This window comes from Tenrec ecaudatus, chromosome 16 (genome assembly GCF_050624435.1).
Source record: "Tenrec ecaudatus isolate mTenEca1 chromosome 16, mTenEca1.hap1, whole genome shotgun sequence".
In the NCBI taxonomy this organism is placed as follows: Eukaryota; Metazoa; Chordata; class Mammalia; order Afrosoricida; family Tenrecidae; genus Tenrec; species Tenrec ecaudatus.
The window spans coordinates 84,582,904-84,606,937 of record NC_134545.1 but is presented as its reverse complement, the minus strand read 5'-3'; the positions used below and the strand labels follow the sequence as shown (position 1 = coordinate 84,606,937).

Here is a 24,034-nt window from a genome sequence, read left to right as displayed (position 1 = left end):
CCACCCTAACCCAGAAGAGGGGACAGAAAACCCTGAAGTTATTCGCAGCCAAATAGCATTACCAACACAGCAAGCTGAACACCTCCTACACCAAACACATACCTTTCTACACATAGTACCTCGTGCCCTTCATTCACAGGATGGGTGGAAGCCTTCCCCACCAAATGGGAGAGAGGAGACACAGTCATAGTCATTTTACTAACCCAAATCATTCCCAGGTTTGTCCTCCCCAACTCTATACAAACTTATAACTGTCCCTGCTTCATATCCCAAATCATACAACAAGTCTCACTCTCCCTAAACATTAAGTGGCCCTTACACATTCCATACAGGCCTCAATCCTCTGCAAAAGTTGAAAAAATGAATGGAATTATAAAAAACCACTTGTCTAAACTGTCCCTAAAACGTCGCTGTTCATAGGTGGACCTACTCCCCATTGTCTTAATTCTAATTCAATCCACCCCTAGCTCCCCTTCCTTTTTTATTTTTTGTTGACATTTTAGAATGCTCACTTTTTTTTCTTCAAACACACATCAAACAATCTTAAAATTAACTGAAGTCATTAGTTATAAGGGTAACACAAGATTAATTCAGCATCCTATCATTTACTGGTTCTTAGTCCCGGTAGGGATTGCCTTCATCCGTGTCCTCACCCAGGTAGAGTTGGAGAGAGCTGGAGCTGATATCTCCTCTTTGGTTCCTAGTGCAGTCCCTTTTATTTCTATTTTTTAAACGTTTTATTAGGGGCTCATATAACTCTTAACACAATCCATACATACATCAATTGTGTAAACCACATCTGTACATTCATTGCACTCTTCATTTTCTTTTTTTAATCTTTTATTGGGGCTCATAAGGCTCTTATCACAGTCTGTACATACATCAATTGAGACACTCTTCATTTTCAAAACATTTGCTCTTCACTTAAGCCCTTGGCATCAAGTCCTTTCCCCCCACCTCCCTCCCTGCTCCTCACTCCCTCACGAGCCCTTGATAATTTATAAATTATTATTTTGTCATTTCTTGCCCTGTCCGACGTCTACCTTCACACCCTTTTCTGTTGTCCATCCCCCAGGGAGGAGGTCACATGTAGAGCCTTGTAATTGATTCCCTCTTTCCAACCCACTCTCCCTCTACCCTCCCAGTATCGCCACTCACACCACTGGTCCTGGAGGTATCATCCGCCCTGGATTCCCTGTGCTTCCAGCTCCTATCTGCACCAGTGTACATCCTCTGCTCTATCCAGACTTGCAAGGTAGAGTTCAGATCATGATAGTCGGGGGATGGGGGAAGCATTTAGGAACTAGAGGAAAGATGTATTCTTCATCGGTGCTACATCACACCCTGACTGACTCATCTCCTCCCCTAGACCCCTCTGTGAGGGGAGCTCCAGTGGCCGACAAAGGGGCTTTGGGTCTCCACTCTGCACTTCTCCCTTCATTCACTATGGTAAGACTTTTTTGTTCTGACTATGCCTTATACCTGATCCCTTTGACACCTCATGATCGCACAGGCTGGTGTGCTTCCATGTAGGCTTTGTTGCTTCTGAGCCTTTACCTTCAAGCCTTTAAGACCCCAGACACTACACCTTCTGATAGTTGGGCACCATCAGCTTTCTTTGCCACATTTGCTTATGCATCCTTTTGTCCTCAGCGATGTATCATGGAGGTGTGCACCCAATGATATGATTTTTTTTGTTCTTTGATGCCTGATAACTGAACCCTTCGGAACCCCGTAATCGCACATGCTGATGCGTTCTTCCATGTGGGCTTTGTTACTTCTGAGCTAGATGGCCGCTTTTTTATCTTCAAATTTTTAAGAGTCCAGAGGCTATCTCTTTTGATAGGCGGGCACCATCAGCTTTCTTCACCACATTTGCTTGTTCACCGCTTTGACTTCAGCGGTTATGTCGGGCGAGTGAGCATCATAGAATGCCAATTTAATAGAAGAAAGTATTCATGCATTGAGCTCCCTTTCCTATCAAAGCCCTTTTGAGCTTCTATATGGCAGGCCCTTTCTTATAAACCACAGCATACCAATCCAAACACCACCACTAGCAAACTATTTACCTTTTCTTTCTCTTTTAAGGAAACTGCTCCAGGAGCATGCAGACCGGTGTCTGCCCACCCCTGATCCTACATGGCCTGACTTGCCGGTGATCAGTCCGGGAGACTCTGTCCTGCTGAAAGAACTTAACCCTCAGCCTTTGTAGCCTAAGTGGACAGGACCATACACAATCGTCCTCACCACCCCCGGGGCTCTCAAAATCCTCAGTGGCCCTAACTGGCATCAACTCACCAGAGTGAAGCTAGCCCCCAACACAAATCATGCCCGGTATTCAACCCAAGTTGTGGGGCCTACTACCCTATGCTTTACTAAGGTGCCTCCTGTTTCCAATACCTAATGCAGCTTGTGCTTTGTGGTATAAACAAAGAGAATTGCCTTTCCCGTGCCCATCTTCCACCCTAACAAGCCCAGGGTCTTCTGTGTGGCCATTTGTTGTTTGAGAAACCTATCAAGGCAAACCTCATGTTGTCAGCAAAGCACACTGTGGTCGGAGTGGATGTCAGGGAACAGTCTGCATCCCATTTAACTGGACTGACCTCTCCTCCAGAGTCGCAAACGCAGTTGGTTATGACTTTGAAAGTAAAGTTGACCCTCTAATGCTCTGCTTTCTTTATGATCAGGTCAAAGACACCTGTAAACAGTGGCCTGACCAGTACAAGGGGTGTCCTGATTGGTCGTGCAAATACCACTTAGACTTTTTCAGTTCCAATGTCTTCACCACCATTAAGTGAGGAAAGTATAAACTCTATATGTCAGTTACCTGGGACCCAAGATGGGGGAACGTGTTGGGAGGGAGGTCTGTGTTACTACCACTGGGGCAAGGAACCCAGAGCCACCCTGAAAATCCACAGATAATATATCCAGATTCCCCCCTCCAAGAAGCTAGATGAAATTGCTGAAGAAATAGGAAACCTATAACTTCATCTATTAACCCAAGTAACAAAAAAAGACCATAACCCTCACCCTTTCAAGTGGGTGAAGCTGCTCTAGGAAGCAGCCTTCTTATTACATGCTTCTGGGATGGAAAACTGATCCTGCTTTCTCTGGGCTTCCCTCCAACGTGCATTGTTGCCAGCTGTTCCAATAAACTCCCTCCCCTCTAGTAATATTAGCAGCACCTGTCTTGCTTCCATTCCTAATATACCATTATCTGTCCAGAAGGCCACATTAATGTTAGCTAGCCCCTGTGCTATTTACCATCCACAGCACAGACCCACAGCATACCTAGCTGCAACCTCACCACAAAGGTTACAGGCACTCAAACCCCTCTAGGAGCCCATTTCTGGTGCATTGGGACCCTCATAAAGTGCCTCAATGCCTCCCACCACTCCCCTTCCCTCCCAGTCACTGCAGTTCCACAATTTATGATGTTTTGACAAGCCGAATTCCAGTGGCTGTGAGAACTACAACTCGTTCTAACCCTCGAATCAAATGAGCATTATTCTTTCCAGTATTAGTAGGACTCAGTTTTTGCTTCCTCCTTAGTTGCAGCTGGCATGTCGGAAGGAACAATAGGACAAACCCTTATTCAAGCTCAGACCTTTAACGACGAATACAATTTGCTATGAATTCCACTTGTAACTCTCTTGTCTCCCTCCAAAAGCAGTTAACATCCTTAGAACAAGTCACCCTACAAAATCACTCAGCCCTCGATTTACTAACAGTAGATAACGGAGAAGCATGCATGTTCTTAAATGAAGAATGTTGTTACTATATTAATGAATCAAGTATAGTTCAGCAAAACATTAAAGCACTCCGCACCACGGCCGATGAAATAAAAAAAGTCAGTGGGGCACCACCAGCCCTTCCTCATGGTTTCAGGATCCTGTCATGACCTGGGTTATGCCCTGATCAGGTCCCTAATAATATGTCTACTATTACTTTTAGCTCCCTGTGTGTTTACATTTTTACTGGAATGGATGAAAGACATCTCCAATCTAGCCATCAACCAGCTCCAACTTCATCCCTACAGTCCACTGCCAACTGACACAAGCCCTAAACCTGCCAACTCTTACACCCTTCCCTTGTCGCCCTATCTCAGCAGGAAGTAGTTACAGACAATACTTAGCATCCCTTATCAGTAAGAAACTGGGATGTTTGGGCCCGGTCTGAACCTTGCAGCCCCTTCCTTCAACCTCTCAGAAAGATGGGTGCTCTGCTTGACTTTGCAGTCCCTGCCTCCTGCATTCCAAGGAGCTTATGTCTCTGGGAAGGGTTCACCCAGCCCTTTCCCCGAGCATTCCTGATTGAGGCATGAAGCAAGTTTGCAAAAACAAGATGATTTATTCACAGACCCCATCCTGGCTCAAATCCTTTTTATACAGCACTAAAAAACTCCCTTCCCCTTTTCAGTACTTACATCCTGACTCAAACACTATATATCACACCACCTGACTGCCTAGTGCAACTGCCTTTACCTAGCTCGTTTGGTTGTAGAATTTGCTGGGAGTTCTTTCCCTGCCTCAATAAAGCCTTTCTTAACTTCACATTCTTGGCTGAATTCTATCTGCTCTGCATCTCTGTTTTTTTACATCTCATATGCATGCAAATGCCTGTATTTAGCCCTTTATAAATGCCCTTTCCTCCTATTTCTTTCCTCTATTTCCTTTGACTTTCCTCTTGTCCCGGAATCATGCTCAGCCTTTATTGGGTTTCCGTAATTCCTTTCAGTTACATTGCCCTTGATCAAGCCCTACCAGGCCTCCTACACCCACCATGCCATCTAATTTGGATCACTTGTTGTTTCCTTGTCTCTAGGTTTGTTAACACCCACTTCCTTGTCCCCACCTTCCCATCTCCCATGTACCCCCGGAAAGTCGGTCCCATTGTTTTCTCCTCTAGATTGTTTATCCCACCTATCTGACCTAAATAGACCTGCAGAGATAATAACATGCACCAAAAACAAGACAGAGCAAAACAAAGCAACAAAAGAAAACAAAACAAAAAACCAATGACAAAAAGAGCCTGTAAATAGTATACATTTTGTTTGTTGACTTTTAGGAGTGTTTACCAGTACAGGTAGATGGGGTGTCACGTCCCTGCCTGAAAGTCTGTTTCGGGGACTCCCTTAGGACTTCCTTGTCTGCTCCCCTTGCTGTTCTGTTACACTCCCTTAGTCATTTGCCTCAGTGTAGTGGGGTCAGATTGGGCACAATTCCCGCACTGTGTCTCCATTATCATCCCCTGTAGGGCTATGGGTCAATGAGGGATGTTGTGTCTTATAGTGGGGCCAGCCATTTGGTCCTCTCTGTGCATTGGCAGCTCTGAGTAGGGATATCGTCCTCAAGGCTATTGGGCCAGGATGTGCTCCACTCTCTCTTGCTCCCACTTCACTTGCTCCTGTGTGCTCTGATCAGACATGTCCCTCTGACTGATCTGTAGTTTCAGTGCTCTCCTCTGAATTCTTCGGGGGCGGGGGGTGAGGTGGGGAGAGGGCTGTCCATGTAGTTGGGATTGGGGCTTTATTTATATTTTTAAGGATGCCAGAAACTATTTTAACTTTTGGCATTTGGGACAATAAGTGATGACCCTGAGCTCTGGTGTGCAGACTGCACAAATAAAAGAAGCTTCTAATCTTTCAGTGAGACAAATGTGTAAAGGTTAGGCAACTAGGAAAAACACGGACTTAAAGGGAGGGCATGTTTCATCAACTTGATCCGTGTTAACACACGGATTGCAGGCAGGAATTTGAAACATTAGATTAATTTTTTTCAAGGATCGAAACAAGCCCTTTAGTATCCCAGCGGAGAACTTCATTTGGGAAGGAGAACTACGAATGCAATGTTTGGTCTTCTCTTAGCAGCCCTTGTAGTATGGGGGTTATGGGTTGGGCTGCAATTGGAAAGGTCAGCAGTTTGCAACCACCAGCCTCTCTTTGGGAGAAAGGCAGGGCTCTCTAGTCCCATGAAGACTAGAAACCCACAGCGTCAGTGTAATCCTGTCCTACAGGGTCCCTGTGCGTCGGCATCGCCTCCATGGCAGTGATTGTGGTTTTGGCTCTTTATGTTTTTCCAGATTAGAGAGGTTGAGGGAAGAAGTAGTTTCTGTCATGTGCAAGTAAGGAGCATTAAGAAGGATTTTATAGGAAGCTTATAAATCACTTTCCGCGGAGTTACAAAAACTGCAAGTGATGAAAAATTCCCCCACGTCAGTTCAGTCCAGCCCAGCAGCTTGTGTTTCTAGTTAAGAGTTAATCCAATCGCTCTCACACAGCCAGTGGACTCCACCTGCTTAGGGGGAAAGAGCATAACCAAGGGAAAAGACCCCATTGTGCCTTTGGTTAAACACATGCAGCCGACTCTGCCCGGAGGAAGACCAAAGATGGCCTTGTTTCAGCCCTTAGTACACTGTCTTACATTTATTTTGCTATCCACAGATAGGCTTCGAAAATCATTGATTGCTTTTCCTCTTGAACTTTTAATTTTCCAAAGTCATATTGTGGAGACATTCAAATTATCCTAAAACATTTCTTTGACTATGCACTATTTGATGCCAAGCAAGGAATATATGGCAAAATATTGAAGCCTAATCATTCAATGAATTATCAGTGAAACTCTCATCCATCTGAAGAAGTAGATCCTTACTGCAACTCTCTGAGTCTGTTGTCACCATAATCACCTGCACTACTCCGTGACAAACAGGCCACCATGGAAACCACGGGGATTTCAGTATCTAGTTGTCTGTGTGTGGTTGCAGCCTTGGGACCATGTGAGACCTAAACCCACGTGTGACTTTCCCAGCTCTCTCAACTGTAGGCCCTCCAACCTGATTGTCTTTTTCTGAAGCGTCTTTATAGAATATGAATAGTCACAGATTGCTTTTCCTGAAACCTGGTCACAGAATCACCACTTGGGCCTTTGGCGTCTGTGACGGCGGTCTCAATGGTGTTATCAGGGCATCTAACTCAACTGCTCTGTGCAAAACAGATACTTGTCCCATTAGCTCATCAGACTTTTTGGCTAAATATTCAGGTATCAATAAAATAATGCATAATAGTATTGAAAACATACCACATCCTCTGAGGGTGTCTTCAGCGATTGGTATTGATCCTCTACCCATGAACTCGTCACCCTGATCAATCAGAGCTTCTTTCACTGCCTCGTATCCATGTAAGATCACAGTGAGCTGCGGACCAAGGCGCAGGGTGAAGACAGGGCCGTATTCCTTAGCCAGCTGAAAAAAGAGTACCACTGTGAAATAGCTCACTTGGAGGCTCACAGTAGAAAATAAGTTCTAAATTGACATGTCGCTTAGCCTTTGCTCCAACAATTCCATTTTAGGAATGGAACCAGATGAACTTAATAGAATAGAATCACCTATCTTATTTGTTCTTTACTAATAGTCTGTTGGCATAGAATTCATATTTTGTCCAATGCAACGTTCAGTCATACTAAGAAGCGTCGTAAGGTCATCATCACAATGATGTTTGCATTGTCTAGCTTCTTGTAGTCATTGCTATTCGCTCCCCACTCCCCCCCAACCTCCCCTGCCACACCCCCAAGAAACCATTCCTGCAGCTCCTGTCACAAAGCCTCATCTCTCTCCCACGGAGCTAAGTTTCACCACTCTCCTTTCCTTGGTCACCGAGGGGCCTACAGTCACACCTTGGAGAGCCACTCTCTAGCCTCCGGTGGCTACCTGCCAGCGTCAGAGGGAAACGCTGTCCTCGGTGTTCCCTGTGATGGCGTCCTGAGGCCCCCAGGCCACGGGACTCATTCCCCCACATTGTTTTCTGTGTTTAAGAAGTTTTCGTAACCGTGCCCTGTCTGCTCCACTACATCCGTGGCTATTTTTGCAGAAAAGGCAAGTGCATGTGTTGAAATAACCCAAGCGTTTGACGTGTCCCCTTTTGCACACCTTCCCCACAGCAAACAACCCCAAACTCCAGTTTTCAGAGAGGAAGTCTTGATGGTGAGGGGAGCCACTGAACACACCTCTCCTCCTCCAACATAATTAGAAAAAATAAGAGTAAATAGAAGCACCAAGAAAGTATTAATCATTTTTGTTGTTAAAAATGTGCAGTTTTGGGGTTACACTCTAAATGGCAGGCAGTTTAATCACTCAGTCTTATTAAACAGGTTTGTGCAGTCTTCACCACAACCAATGTCAGAACAGTATTATTGGTTTTTCATGGTTGTCAGCTCCCCACTGCCTCCATCTCCTCGCCACACCCCTAGGCAATTATCAATCCAGTTACCATCTCTATAGATCTTCCTCTCTGGGATTTCACACGCAGAAAATGATACAAAACACTAAACAAACAAACACACAAACAAAACTCAAGAACGACTAGAAAAAAAACAAAGAAAAATCTAATTTAGAAAGAAAACCGAAAATGTTAAAAGTTGAAACAACTGAGGGGTCTAAGGGAGGAGATGAGTCAGTCAGGATGCGATGCAGCACCATTGAAGAATACAGCTTTCCTCCAGTTCCTAAATGCTTCCTCCCCCCAACTACCATGATCCGAATTCTACCTTGCAGGGCTGGATAGGGCAGAGGCTGTACACTGGTACATATGAGGGCTGGAGGTACAGGGAATCCAGGGTGGATGATACCTTCAGGACCAAGGGTGTGAGGGGCGATGCTGGGAGAGTGGGTTGGAAAGGGGGAACTGATTACAAGGATCCACATGCGACCTCTTCCCTGGGAGAGGGACAGCAGAGAAGGGGGCGAAGGGAGACTCCGAATAGGGCAAGATATGACAAAATAATGATGTATAAATTACCAAGGGTACATGAGGGAGGGGGGAAAGGGGAGAGAGGGGAAAAAAAAAAGAGGACCTGATGCAAAGGGCTTAAGTGGAGAGCAAATGCTTTGAGAATGATTGGGGCAGGGAATGTATGGATGTGCTTTATACAATTGATGTATGTATATGTATGGATTGTGATAAGAGTTGTGTGAGTCCCTAATAAAATGTAAAAAAAGAAAAGAGGAGAAAAAAAATGATTAGGGCAAAGACTGTACAGATGTGCTTTATACCATTGATGTATGTATATGTATGAACTGTGATAAGAGTTGTATGAGCCCCAATAAATTGTTAAAAAAAACCAAATAAATAAATTCACTAGGATCAGGAAAAAAAAATTTATTTACGACCCAGGGGTAGGCGACCCCGCCCTCCCTGCCAGCGGCCCCGCCCACCACGAGGGATTCTGGGAAGAGGCGGAAACCAATATGGTGGATGGCGACGACCCGGAGAAGAAAGGAAGGAGACTAGAGTTGCTGCTGGCTGAGAAAATGGCTGTTGATGGTGGGTGTGGGGACACTGGAGACTGGGAAGGTCGCTGGAACCATGTAAAGAAGTTCCTCAAGCGGTCTGGACCCTTCACACACCCCGATTTCGAACCAAGCAATGAATCTCTTCCATTTTTGTTAAGATACATGTAAAGTTCTGGTCATTGGAGCTGGCGGCTTAGGATGTGAGCTCCTGAAAAACCTGGCATTGTCTGGTTTTAGACAGATTCATGTTATAGACATGGACACTATAGATGTTTCCAATCTAAATAGGCAGTTTTTGTGTAGGCCCAAAGATGTTGGAAGACCAAAGGCTGAAGTTGCTGCTGAATTTCTGTATGACAGAGTTCTGAATTGCAATATAGTTCCACATTTCAACAAGATTCAAGACTTTAACGACACTTTCTATAGACAATTTCATATTATTGTTTGCGGACTAGACTCTATCGTTGCCAGAAGATGGATAAATGGCATGCTGGTATCGCTTCTAAATTATGAAGATGGTGTGTTAGATCCAAGCTCCATTGTCCCTTTGATAGACAGAGGCACTGACAGTTTTAAAGGCAATGCCCGAGTGATTCTGCCTGGAATGACTGCTTGTATTGAGTGCACGTTGGAACTTTATCCACCTCAGGTTACTTTTCCCATGTGCACCATTGCATCAATGCCCAGGCTACCTGAACACTGTATTGAGTATGTAAGGATGTTGCAGTGGCCTAAGAAGCAGCCTTTTGGAGAAGGCATTCCATTAGATGGAGATGATCCTTATCATATTCAGTGGATTTTCCAAAAATCTCTAGAGAGAGCATCACAATACAATATTAGGGGTGTTACATAGAGACTCACTCAAGGGGTGGTGAAACGAATGATTCTTGCAGTAGCTTCCACAAATGCAGTTATTGCAGCTGTGTGTGCCACTGAAGTTTTAAAGATAGCAACAAGTGCGTACATTCCCCTAACAATTACTTGGTATTCAACGATGCAGATGGGCTGGACACGTACACATTTGAAGCAGAGAGAAAGGAAAACTGCCCAGCTTGTAGCCAGCTCCCTCAGAACACCGCGTTCTCCCCTTCGGCTACACTGCAGGAGGTTCTGGACTACCTGACCAACCGTGCTGCTCTGCAAATGAAATCTCCAGCCCTTACAGACAGCCACATTAGAGGGAAAAACAGAACACTTCATTTATAGTCAGTAGCCTCCATTGAGGAACGAACAAGGCCAAATCTCTCCAAGACATTGAAAGAACCGGGACTCGTTGATGGGCAAGAATTGGCAGTTGCTGATGTCACCACAGACTGTGCTAGTCAAACTTCATTTTACATCTTAAGGAAAATAAATGTGCACATAATAGTAAACTCATGGAAATAGACTTTGTGGCTATCAAGAAATTTAGCTTCGTTTTTAGCATTGGTGTTGCTGGAATTGACTTTCTAAAATATATATACAATGAATCCTCTTTTTTAAACAACTTTGTAACTTATCCTTGAAGACAGAATTTTGGGGTTGGTGTCTATAAGCACTTTCTCGATAACCTGTGAAATGCCTGCAAAGATGATGTGCATGTGACTTGCTTCTCCAGGAGGAGAGGCGAACATTCTTGTGTGTGAATTTTGTTGGTTGTGGTCAAAGAAGGTATTCTTCAGCTTTCAGTTGCATACTCACACCCCTTGACAACAATAAGACAATGAAATTTTAAAAACAAAACAAAAATGTAACCACTTATCAACCATCTAGAGCATAGTTACCAGAGTATTTTTTGCGTGATTTAATAATTATTTACTTATGGCTGTCCACATGAATGTAAATTATTTAAAAGGTTTATCTTGTCCATAATAATTTGTAAATGATGTTATAGCCAAATACCTGTGCATGGAAATGGGAATATTTTCATGTATGTATTTGTGTTGTGGTGCCATAGAAGATAATATGCACATCATTAAAGCCAAGATGTTTAAGAAGAATTTAATGTTTAAATAGTTATCACTGATGCTTTCACATTTATTAATAAAATTGTATATTGTCTAAACATTTATTTACTCTTTTCATTTTTCAAAATCAGTTTGGGATGTCATAGTCTGTGTACCTACCTTTAAAGGGTGGGCATGAGAGGCATGCCCGAGGAGAGAGCTGCGGGACCAGTCATGCCGGGAGACCTGGGAGGTGAGGTTGGTGGCGGAAGGCGGTGGTGAGTAGACTGTGCCATGCACTGGGGTTTTGGAGTCAATAACAAGGAGGTAGGGATCTGAGGGAGGACGTGGGTGGGGGAGGTGGGGTGTTGGTGGTGTAGGAGCAACTGCAAAATAGATAAGAAGAGGTACCAGGAGGTGGAAATAAGGGGAAAGTGACAGTGGAGCAGGAAAAAAGGTAAAAGGAAACAGAGGAAGAACCTAGGATAAAAAGCAATTGATAGAGGTATAAACATAGAGGTGTACATATCCACAAAATACATTAATCCACAAAAATAGAAGTAATGGCCTATGTACATGTATTTATATGGCAATGCACTGAGATAGTGGAAGGACTTTGGGTCTCTACTCATATTGTCTCTCAATACAAGAACACTTTGTTCTAACAAATCAGCATTCTTAGATGTTCGCCCTCCCAACACAATTGCTGAAGACAAAACGGGTGCATAAGCAAATGTGGTGAAGAAGGCGGATGATGCCCAGCTATTAAAAGATAGAGCGTCTGGGGTCTTTAAAGCGTGAAGTTACACAAGGCACCATTCAGCAGTGAAGCATCAAGTCCACATGGAAGAAGCACACCAGCAGTGCAATCACGAGGAGGCATAGGGACCGGATAATAGGCATCAGCAGACACATAACAAACAAAAACATATTGTTGAGAATGAGGGGGGCTGGAGAAGAGATCCAAAGCCCATCCAAAGACAGTGGAACAATCTCCCCACACAGAGGCCACAGGGGAGGGATGAGTCACCAGGGTTCAGTAAAGCATCAATGAAACACTCTATATTCCTCTGGTTCCTTGAGGCTTCCTCACCCCCCGCTACCATGACCCCAGTGCTGCTTCTCAATTCAGACGAGACCAGAGCATGTGAACAGCTATAGAAAAGGATGAGAACTCACAACACACAGAATCCAGAAACAGGAGTGGGAGTAGTGATACCAGAAGAGTAGGAGGAAGAGGGAGAGCAGAGGGGGGAAAGGGGGAATGGATCACAATGATCAACACATAACCATGCACCCCTCTCCAGGGGGAAGAACAACAGAGGACATGGGGAAGCGAAAGAGCGGTCAGTGTGAGAGATTAAAATAATGACAATGTACAGTCTATCGGGGGTTATGGGGGTAGGCAGGGTAGAGAAGAGCTGATACCCCGGCCTCAATATAAAGTAAATGTCTAGAAAAGAAGGAGGGCAACATATGTACAAACATGCCTGATTCAATTGATGAATTGTGATAAGAGTTGTATGAGCCACCAATAAAATGATTTTTTAAAAAGACAGAAAACGATGATGGCAACATATGTACAAATGTGCTGGACACAATAGAGGTATGTTTGGATTGTGATAAGAGCTGTAAGAGCTCCCAATAAAATTATTTAATTCCAAAACGAATTATATGTCATGATTAAGGATGACATCTGGGAATGCAAGGGTAGTTCAACAGTAGAAAATCAATTACTAACAAAAGGGAAAGATTCACCATCTCCATCAACACAGAAAAAGCATTTGACAAAATCAAGGCTTCAAACCAGTTAGTTCAGGTCCCACCCCCTGCAGGGAGTTTGCTTTTGCCCCAGGTCTACAAAATCAGAATCAGCATTTTAAGAAGGTCCCAGGTGGTTCCTCTAGAGCCCCTCATGATGCTTAGATCTATATAAGAACATATTCGTGGAAGTCTTGTCAAAATATAGAACTTGATTTAGTATATCTGAGGGTGGGGGGGGTTGGTTGGAAAGACACATTCTCAGCAGGAGGTTGAACCAGAACGAGCTGGTTGGAAGCCCTGGACAAAACTCAATACTGTTTTATGACAAAAACATTCAACAAACCTGGAATAGAAGGAACATTCCTCAGTGTGACAAGGAACATTTATGAAAGCCGCAGCTACAAACCTGGAGCTTGCCCCTTAAGAAAAGGAACCACACAAGGATTCTTGCTCTGTCCACTGCTATTCAGAATTGTATTACGCTACCTATAGACTCCACGGGAAAGCTTCTGCAACAAACAAGGGAATCCAGCACCTTTTCAGCATATAAAATCAGCCCACCAAACTCAGTTGTGGTTTGCTATACCAGGAATGAGCCATCTAGAAAGGAAATTAAGAAAACAATCCCATTTACAATAGCATCTAAGAGGAAAATATACCTAGGAACAAATTTATTCAGGGAGCTGAAAGATTTCTGTACTGAAAACTAGAAACATGGATGAAATAAATAGACCTAAATAGGTAAAGGGCGGGGGGAGCCTCATGTACATGGATGGGAAGATTTCCTGTGAAGATGTTAAGAATCCAAAGCAATCTACAGATTGAGTGCAATGCCAATAAAAATTCCAACAATCATCTTTGAAGAAATGGCCAGCTATCCCCCAACTTATATAACATTGCAAGGGACCCCCTCATAGGCAAGGCAATCTTGAAAAAGAAGAACAAGGTAGAAGGAGGCGCATCCTCATTCCAAACCCTCTCATGCTAGTCTGAAGCACGGAAATCAATAGTAGAGCGATCTGGTAAAAGCAGGGGGCACCTCTGGCTGCCGCCCTGTCGTCACCGAAGGCTTCCTATTGAAATGCTCACCCTGGGTCTCCCTTCTCTCCGGAGCCTTAAACATATCCCACCTAAAGTGCTGAGTCCTTCACTAATCTCTGTGCTGTCTGTCAGATGTCCCTCGAGAGAATATTCTCTAAATTAGGCTGGTGTTTTGCCTCTTTGTTCATAGAAGTATCCCCAGAGCTTGGCAAAGAGTATGGGCTCATTAAACGTTTATCAAGCACATTAATTATCTAGTGCTGCGGCTGATAACCAAAGAAGACATCCCCAGCACTGGTTCTTCTTTTCGGGAGGATCTGTTTTTGCACCATGTACTCAGAGACAGTATCTTTTCCCCAAGGAATATTTAAAGTATGTGAACAGCATACCACGCAGCAGGGTTGGGTTTCCTGAGAGCAGGATTATTCTTTACAAGTAACATAATTAATCATAACATAAAAGAACTATATTACATTTGCCAGACATTGTGATCATAAGATGAATGCATTAGATTAATAAATCTATACAACCACTTCAGGGACTAAGTACTGCCATTATTTCCCATTCACATGTGAGTAATTTAATCAAGCCTATGTTAACATTATCAGGAAGAACCAAGATTTTCACTCAGCTCTTAGATGCAAGTGATACCATTTGTGGATTTGGCTTGCCTCTTGGTGGTGTGACCTCAAGGTGTTCTGGTACCAGAATGCTCTCATTCAATAGAATTGAACCACTGTTTCCATTATATTACCAGCTCTAAAGCGTTCTAGTCCACACAGTAATGCAGAAATAGACACGCCAGAGTGTTCCCTTGAGGAGCAGAACACGAGAGTGAGGCAAGACCACCAGCTAGCCGTCGTCTGAGATGCACTGCTGGGAGATCACAAGCCCTTACCTTGGAGAAGGATGCAGGGAGGTCATTGGGGTCCAGCTGCAGCATATTCCCAATGATGGGAAGAGGCGTTGGACCAGGAGGGAGGCTTCTCTGGCGCAGACTGTTCCTCCATACCCAAAGAAAAATCAGGCAAGCGACACAAATCGTCAGGGTAAGAGTAGGCACTTCCAGAAGCACCATTTCACCCGCTCAGCATCCAGAACTCTCAGGATGGCCTGCCAGAGAATCAGGCCTATTATACACAGGATGAGACCTGCAGGGCAAAGGTTGGTCTGGGTTTTTGGAATCCCTTTGGACTCAGCCAGTACAACGTGCTTTGGGTTTATTTGCTTTGCTGAAGCATGGGATTCATACTTTATACTTCTCATTCATGAAATCTGCAACCTCATCCCTTTGATTTTATAAGTATTTCCACAGTTTAATTTCCCCCCCTGTCAACACTAGTCATTCATGAAATATGAAGGTATTCTAAGGTTCCAAAGCTGTGTACACACTAGAAAAAAAAGGGGTAGATCCTACTCCCACAACCTGAAAGTACATCTGCAAAGAGGGTCGTCGGGGTGTTCCTACTGAAGCATCCCTTTGTCACGTCTCCCGTCATTAAAAGACTCCTGTGGATTCCCACTATTTATTATAGCAAATATTAAGACTCAGTTTGACACGAGGGAGAAGGAGGGGGCTTTCTACTCCTGTAGTCACTTACAGTTGATGAAACACACAGGGCCAGCTCTCCCCCGTCCAACGTGGTTGTCATGAAGTTAAATTTGACCCAACAGCAGTCATTTGGCACCAGTGTTCTTCATTAGATCGATCCTAATTTTGTTATTTGCCCCCCATGTTAGAGTTAACCCGCTGTATGTTCCACAGACGACTTATTGTCACCAAACTGATTTGCCTAGCAGATTGAGTCCACGGAGCTGTTCGAACAACATTCAGGATGATTTGTATATAAAGGGCAAGGGCTACAGAGGCAATGCTGTGTGACTTGTGGTGACTGGCTTCTTTCATTCGGCATAACTTGTCACGGTCCATCTACATTCTAGGATGTATCAGAACTTCATGTTCCATGATCACTGAGTAATATTCTGCTGTATTTCGTTGATCTACCCATCCGTTGATGGAGAGTTGATTTGTTTCCGCTTCTTGCCTATTTTGAGTCTCCTACGAACATCTATGTTCGAGTCTTTTGTGGACCTGTTTCAATTATTTTGGACAGATATCTGGAAGTGGAGCTGCTAGCTCACACGGTATTCCTAGGATTCATGTCTATTACATTTACATTGAGGAGCTACCAAAATGCTTACTTCAGTGCCTGCACCCGCAGTATCTATGAGGGTCCTAATGCTCCATCCTCACGAACATTTGCTAGTGTTGATCTTTTGACAATGAGCGATAGCTTCCTAGTGAGTGTCACTAGAGCCATGGTGTCATAGTGGGTTACTCACTGGTCGGCTAACCACAGGGTCAGCAGTTCAAACTCACCAGCTGCTCTATGGGAGAAAGATGAGGCTTTCTCCTCCTCTATAGAGTTATAGTCTCAGAACAGGGGCAGGTCTACACGGTCCTACAGGGTCACGCTGGGTCAGAATTGACTCAGTGTCAGTAAGTGATTGTCAAGTAATATCGCATTATGGTTCTGATTGGCCTTTCCTAACAATGAGTAAGTTGAATATCTTTTATGGTCTTATTAGTTATTTGCATATCTTCTTCAGGGACATATCTATTCAAATTCTTTATTCATTTTGAAATTGGTTATTTATTGTCTTAGCTTATTATTATTCCATGACTCTCATACTTCAACTTTCTCTCTTTTTTTAATTATTAAAAGATCATTTTAATGGGGGCTCTTATGGCAATGCATACATCAATTGTATCAAGCATATTTTGTACACGTTACTATAATTATTTTCTAAACATTTACTTTCTTTTTCAGCCCTTCGTATCAGCTTCTCTTTTTCTCTCCTTTGTAAACTCTCTCTTACATTCCCTTTCTTCCATTTAGGTGGTCTTATCACACTTGCAAAGGAGCCATGTTGTTCTCCTGGTTTACGAGTTGGGCAGTTCAAAACAACCAGGAGCTCTTTGCGAAAAACAGGCGACTGTCTGCTCCTGTAAAGACTTAGAAACTCGGAATCCCAGCAAGGTAGTTCTACCCTCTCCTGTCAGGACCCAGGAGTCAGATGAAACTCCATAGCACTGATCTTGGTTTGGGTTATTTCATCTCACCTGGAAAAGAGCCCTGGTGGTGTAGTGGCTTCCAAGCTGGTCTGCGAACCTCAGAGTGAGCAGTTTGAATCCAGCAGCCACTCCTCAGGAGGAAGATAGGCTTTCTGATTCCATCGAGATTGAGACTTGGAGACCCAGAGAGGCAGTTCTACCCTGCCGTAGGGGGTCTCGTTAGTCACGGAATCAGAATGCACTGGATGGCAGTGGGTTTGGGGTTGAGTATTGCACGTGGAACTCCTTGCTCAAGTTCTGCCTTCCCTTGAGACAGTGGTCAGTCTTGCTCACTGCTGTCTTGGTCTCTTTACACGGGTTCCTTTCCTGGCACCCACCAGGAACCTGCGAGGTATTCATTGGATCCACTTGGATTTTATGTTCACATGTTTCTCCTTTTGTCAGAAGGGTGACTTTATTCATTTAAAATGGTTTGGGGTATTTTTTGGAGTACCATATATCGCCGTATGAACTTTAAAGTTTTCCCTGGCTTCATAGGTAACCCATAAATTTGGTTGTGTAACTTTGCTGACACAGAGATGGTCAGGACCCAATTCAGGAAGGTGAAGTCGAGAGAGTGGAAAGTCCAAAGGTTCAGGGTGCCAAGTTCAGGAACTTTATGGCAGAAAGACATCATTTGTTCCCTTGGCACCCCAGCAGGAGAAGTCTCAGGACTGGAGGGTGTCATTTCCACAGTGCTCTAAAGCAAACGGTTAAAATAAATAAAGTTAAAATAAACAGATAAATAAAGCAAACAATTGTCTCTATTGAGGACAGCCCCAGGGACTTTACCATTGGGCTCTGCTGAATTTACTATCCCAGACTTTGTTTGAGGAGGCGGCACGGAGAAATGGCACAAAGGGCAGGTCCTGATAGTAGGACAGGCAAATAACGATGTGCTAATCGGACACTGCATACCCATGTACTTGTACACGTGTGTGTGAAGCTACAGCCTTTGGACTATGGTGATACCACCTAATGGGTGGTTTAAAACAGCTCATGTTATTTTCTCCTGCTTCTGGAAGTTCACCAAGAGACCCCTCCACCATGGAGCCCACTCTGACTCCAGACATTGTATCTTTTGATAGCCGGGCACCATCAGCTTTGTTCACCACACATGATTATGCCACCATTTGTCCTCTGCAATCGTATCAGGAAGGCAAGCTCACAATGATATGATTTTTCCTTCTTTGATGCCTGAAACCTGATCCCTTCGACAACTCGTAATCATACAGGCTGGTGTGCTTCTTCCGTGTGGCCTTGGTTGCTTCTCAGCTAGATGGCTGCTTGTTTATCTTCAAGTGTAAGACCCCAGACGCTATATATTTTAATAGCTGGGTACTCTCAGATTTCTTCACCACAGTTCCTTATGGACCCATTTGTCTTCAGCGATCATATCAGGGAGGTGAGCATCATGGAATGCCAGTTTAATAAAACAAAATGTTCTTGCATTGAGGGAGTACTTCAGTAGAAGCCCAATGTCCATCTGGTATCTTAGTACTAAACCTATAAGTATATGCACATAGATTTGTTTCCTCATCATCATAAATAAAAATATTTACATATGTACATGCCTGTATTTAGAGCTCTTTAAATGCTCTTTCCTCTATTTTCTTTGACTTTCCAGTTGTCCCACTATCATGCTCAGCCTTCATTTGGGTTTCTGCATTTCCTCTCGGCTACATTACCTTTGCTCAAGCCCTACCAGGCCTCCTACACCCTCCTCGCCACAAATTTTGGACCCATTTTTGTTCCTTTGTTCCTGAGTTTGTTAACACCACTTCCTTCCCTTCCCACCTCATTCCCCCTCTCCCTTGTTGCCCTGAAAAGTCAGCTCAGTTGTTTTTTCCTCCAGATTGGGTATCCAGGTATGCTCCCTTCTTGATTTGCTCCATTTTGCAGGGTTCAGACTATGCTGCTTCTCCACCCTGTGATCCCCAAAATATCCTCTGTCAGTCTGCTCCAATAAGGGGTCAGCATGATATGTGCTTTTGTCATTTGCCCAGTCCCTCTGTGTCCCATTATGTCCCAGCAAGGACATCATCCTCTGAGCATTGTGTGCCTGTGTAGGTCCCAGTTCGATCTCTTTCTCTTCCTCCCTCCTGGCCTGCCTCCGTATGGGTGTGGCATGCTGGGCCCTCTCCCCAACCTGCTCTCTGCAGAACCCACTTCCAGGGAAGGGGCCAGTTTGGCTCTGGTTGGGGCCATCCCTGAAGCTCTCTCTTTTCATCCTTGTGACCAGGCTGTCCTCTTGGTTTGGTGCTTCAAGGCAGTGTCTGCATGCCCCTTCCAGTTTCTGTGGAGACAGACCAGTACTCACCCCTGTGTAGATTAGTGCCCTGCTCCCTCCATTATCATTTCATGTTTAATCCCCCTGTTTTCTCCCTCCCCCTCCATCCTTTTCCCATTACTATGTTGGACCAACATGTACCTCCTTGGGTTTGGTTCAACCTCCTCCCACTGCCTTGTATCTCAACCCAATTTTTATGATATAGGTGGCTTCTCTTCTATACCTACCACTCTGATTAGACTTACCTCAGGGGACTTATGCTGTACTTCTCCTTTTGTGATTGGTTGACTTTACTTAGCATAATTTCCTCCAACTCTTCCCATGAAAAGACTTGCTTCATGTGCTCTTCTGTGCTTTTTCGTAATGCATAGTACTCCGTTGTGTGTATGTGCCAGAGTTTACTGATCCACTCGTCTACCGATGGAAATTTAGATAGTTTCCAACTCTTTGCAATTGTGAATTGTGCTGCAATAAACATTGGAGTTCATGCAACTGGTCGTGGTTTCTTTCTTACCTCTTCTGAGGATATACCCCAGTAGAGGGATAGCTGGGTCATAAGGTAGCTCAACGTCCTTCTTCTTTAAGTCTCACCAGAGCGCTTTCCATAGTGGCTGTACATATCTACAGGACCAGCAGCAATGTAGGAGAGTTCCCGTCTCGCCACATCCCCTCCAACATTTGTTGCTCTCTGATTTTCTGATTTGGGTTAACCTCAAACGTGTTACATAGTATCTCATGGTTGTTTTGATTTGCATTTCTCTGATGGCTAATGATCATGAACATTTTCTCATATGTTTATTAGCCATATGAGTCTCCTCCCTAATGAAACTTCTTTTCAGTTCTTTTTCCCACTTCTTCAAAGGGTTAACTGTTTTCCTCTTTTTGCAGGCAAGGAGGGTATTGTAGAGTTTCGTAATACGTCCTTTGTCTATTGTGTCATTGCTAAAAATCCCAGTCTGTGGGTTGCCTTGATACTCTCTTGGTAAAGTCTATTGATGCAAACGTGTTTTATCCGTAGTAAATCCCATTTGTCTATTTCTGATCCCCCGGTGTGTGTACCCTGCCCTATTGCAGTTAGCCTTTGTATTCCCTGGGCCAAGTTCATTAGGTTTGTTCAGATTCCTTCACTAATGTTCCTGATGGTTTGGGGTTTTACTTCTAGGTCTGTGATCTATCTGAAGTTTGCTCTTGTGCATGGGGTGAGGTATATATCTGCTTTATTTTCCTACATATGGATTTCCATTGTTTCCAGCACCACTTGTTCAAACAGAGCATTGCCCTCCCACTTGATTTTTTTGAGGCCCTTGTCAATGATCAGATGTCTGTATGCTGATGGTTTTATTTCTGGGCTTTCTATTCTTTTCCATTGGTCTGTGTATCTATCATTATGCCAGTACCACACTGTTTTGACCACTGTGGCTTTGTAGTAGGTGTGAAAGTCTGGTAAAGCAAGCCCTCCGACTATGCTCTTCTTCTTCTGCTAATTCTGGGATTCTTCCTTCTCCATATGAAATTGTTGGTCAGTTTTTCCAATTCTATGAAGAAGATTGGTGGTATTTAAATCGGTATAGCATTAAACTTATAAATTGCCCTTCCACTCAAGTGCCTCCTTGAGTCTTCCAATCCATGAGAATAGGACATTCCTCCATTTGTGGAGGTTGCTTTTGGTTTCTTGTAGTTTTTCTTGTATAGGTCTTTTGATTTTTTTGGTTAGATATATCCCTAGATATTTCAGTTCCGTCTTGACTATTGTGAATGGTACTGCATTCCTGATCTCCTCTTCCATGGTCTTGTCCGATGTATACAGCAAACCAATCGACTTCTGTTTGTTGATCTTGTATCGTGCCACTCTTCCATATTCCTCTATTGCTGTCAGTACTCCAGTTGTGGAGCTTTGGGGGATTTTCATTGTACAGAATCATGTCATCTGCAAATAATGATAATTTCACCTCCTCCTCTCCCAATTGGATACCTTTGATGTCCTTCCATTGTCATATTTTATTAGCTAGGACCTCCAGTACGATATTGAATAGAAGTGGGGACAAGGGACATCCTTGTCTAGTCCCCTTCTTCAGTGGGATTGATTTAGTCTTTACTCCATTGACTATGATGTTAGCTGTCGCCTTTTTGTAGATAGCTTGTATTAACTTGAGAAACTGCCCTTCCATCACTATTTTCCTGAGCGTCTTAATTAGGAAGGGGTGCTGGGTATTGTCAAGTGCTTTTCCTGCATCTATAGATAGTATCATGTTCTTCTACTTTTCCTTATCAATGTGGTATATAATACTTATGGATTTTCAGATGTTAAACTATCCCTGCATCCCTGGGATGTGTCCTACCTGATACTGATGGTTGATATGTTTTGTATACTTTTGTATTCTATTGGCCAACATGTTGTTGAAGATTTTTGCATCTAGGTTCATTAGAGATATTGGTCTATAATTCCCTATCCCTGTGGGATCCTTGCCCTATTTGGTTTCAAAGTTATACTGGCTTCATAAAAGGAGTTTGGGAGTTTGCCATCCTTTTCTACTCTCTGAAATACTTTATGGAGGATCGGTATCAGCTCTACCCTGAATACTTTGTAAAATTCTTCAGTGAAGCCATCTGGTCTGGGAGCTTTTCTTGTCGATAGCTTCTTGATAACCATATCTATTTCTTCTTTTGCTATGGGTTTCTTTAGGTTCTTGTTCTTTACCTGGGATAGTCTAGGGAGGGATTGTTTTTCCAAGTATTTGTCCATGTTTTCCACATTGTTGAACTCCTTAGAGTACTTTGTGATTATCCTTTTAATTTCATTAGGGTCTCTTGTGATTACCCCTGTTTCATTCCTCATCCTGTCTATTGTTGTTCTCTCTTTTCTTTCGTTGGTTAGGGTTGCCAGTAGTCTGTCGATTCTGTTGATCCTTTCAAAGAACCAGCTTTTTGTTGCCTTAATCATCTGCATTGTTCTTTTGTCTTGCCAGTGGCTCAATTCTGCCCTGATTTTTATTAATTCCTTTCTTTTGATGTTAGAGGGATTGTTCAGTTGACTCTTCTAATTGCTGGAGGTTTTGTGAGAGCATATCCATCATAAGTCTCTCTGCCTTTTTCATATATGCTCCTATTGCAATCAAGCGACCCCTGATGACTGCTTTCGCCGAATCCCACAGGTTTTGATACAAAGTATTCTCATTAGCATCTAGAAACGTTTCGATCTCCCCTCTAATCTGGGTCAGTACCCACTCATGTTGCAGAAGATCATTATTAATCATCCAATTGTTTTCCCTTGTTTTCCTGGTCGTTCTTTTATTGATCTCCAGTTTTATGGCATGATGTCAATGTGTTTGAATTTACTCCGGCTTGACTTGTGTCTCAGCATGTGGTCTATTTTAAAAAATGTGCCATGCGCAATTGAGAAGAATGTTGTTGCTTTTTTTTTTCATTTGGATGGAAATTTCTAAATATTTCTGTCAGATCTAGTTGCCTAGTTGTAGTGTTTGGCTCTAGTCTCATTGCTGAGCTTCCGTCCCAATGATCTATCTTTTTTCTGAATGTTGTCTTAAAGTCCCCTACTATAACTGTTGAGTATGTGATATCTCTTTTCATTTTCTGAATAGTTTGTTTGACAAATTTAGCGGGTCTCTCATTTGGTGCACATATATTTATTAAGCTCACGGGTTCCTGGTAAAGTGATCCTTTGAGCATTATACAGTGCCCCCCTCTTATCTCTTTATGGTTTGAACCTTGAGATCACTTTTGTCTGAGATTAGAATTGCGACTCCTGCTTTTTTCGAGTCACCATTTGCCTGGTATAGCTTCCTTTAGCCTTTTGTTCTTAGTTTATTCTTGTCTGTGAGTGTAAGATGTGTTTCCTACAGGCAATAGATTGATGGGCTATTTTTCCAAGCCAGTCTGCAAGCCTTTTTATTTTAACATAGGAGTTAAGGCCATTGACATTTAGAGTTATTAACCCGATCTGTGGATTCATTGCTGACATATCGTGCCTTTTGATTTGTGTGTTTTCCTATCGCCCTTCTTATTGCTGTGCTGTGTCTTTGTTAGGGGCTTCTTTATTGCCATCTTTTCTCTGTGTGGCCATTTTATCTTGGTGATTGGTATCGGCTTGTTGGCTTTGGGTTGGAGTTGGGCTATATGATATTCTCCTGTTGTGCTTGGTGGACGTTGGTCTTCTGACCATAGTGAGTTGGCAAGGATCTTCCTCAGGGTTGGGTGTCTTGCAGCACATTCTTTAAGTTTTTCCTTGCCCTGGAAAACCCTTATTTCTCCCTCTATCTTAATAGATAATTTGGCAGGGTAAAGGATTCTAGGGGAGGCATTTTCTTTGAGCTTTTGGAAGATGCTAGTCCCCTCTCTCCTCCTCTTCATGGTTTCTGTTGATAGGGCTGAGCATATTCTTACCTGGGAGCCCTTGTATGTGTCTGTCTTCCTTTCTCTTGCTGCTCCTAGGATTTTCTTCACAGTTTGTTACTTTAACTATTATATATGCCTTGATGGGTTCTTCCTGTGGTTTAGTCTACTTGGCGTCCTCTCTGATTCTTGTGTGAGTGACTGATTTTCATTCGTTAGGGTGGGGAAATTTTCTTCCAGAAATTCCCTTGTTAGTTTAGCTGT

The 24,034-nt window shown here is 43.4% G+C and overlaps 1 protein-coding gene and 1 pseudogene across 1 annotated transcript in view; one reads left to right on the top strand and one right to left on the bottom strand.

The window, feature by feature from the left end:
- Positions 1-15,093, bottom strand: part of LOC142428841 (cytochrome P450 2C23-like) — a 39,244-nt gene extending 24,151 nt beyond the window's left edge. Inside the window, exons 1-2 of the mRNA XM_075533726.1 lie at positions 14,914-15,093; positions 7,077-7,239 (exon numbers count right to left, since the gene is read on the bottom strand). Coding sequence (XP_075389841.1) covers positions 7,077-7,239; positions 14,914-15,093 — 343 coding nt within the window. The remainder of the gene's footprint in view (positions 1-7,076; positions 7,240-14,913) is intronic.
- Positions 9,241-10,630, top strand: LOC142428842 (NEDD8-activating enzyme E1 catalytic subunit pseudogene; annotated as a pseudogene).
- Positions 15,094-24,034: the final 8,941 nt, after the last annotated feature.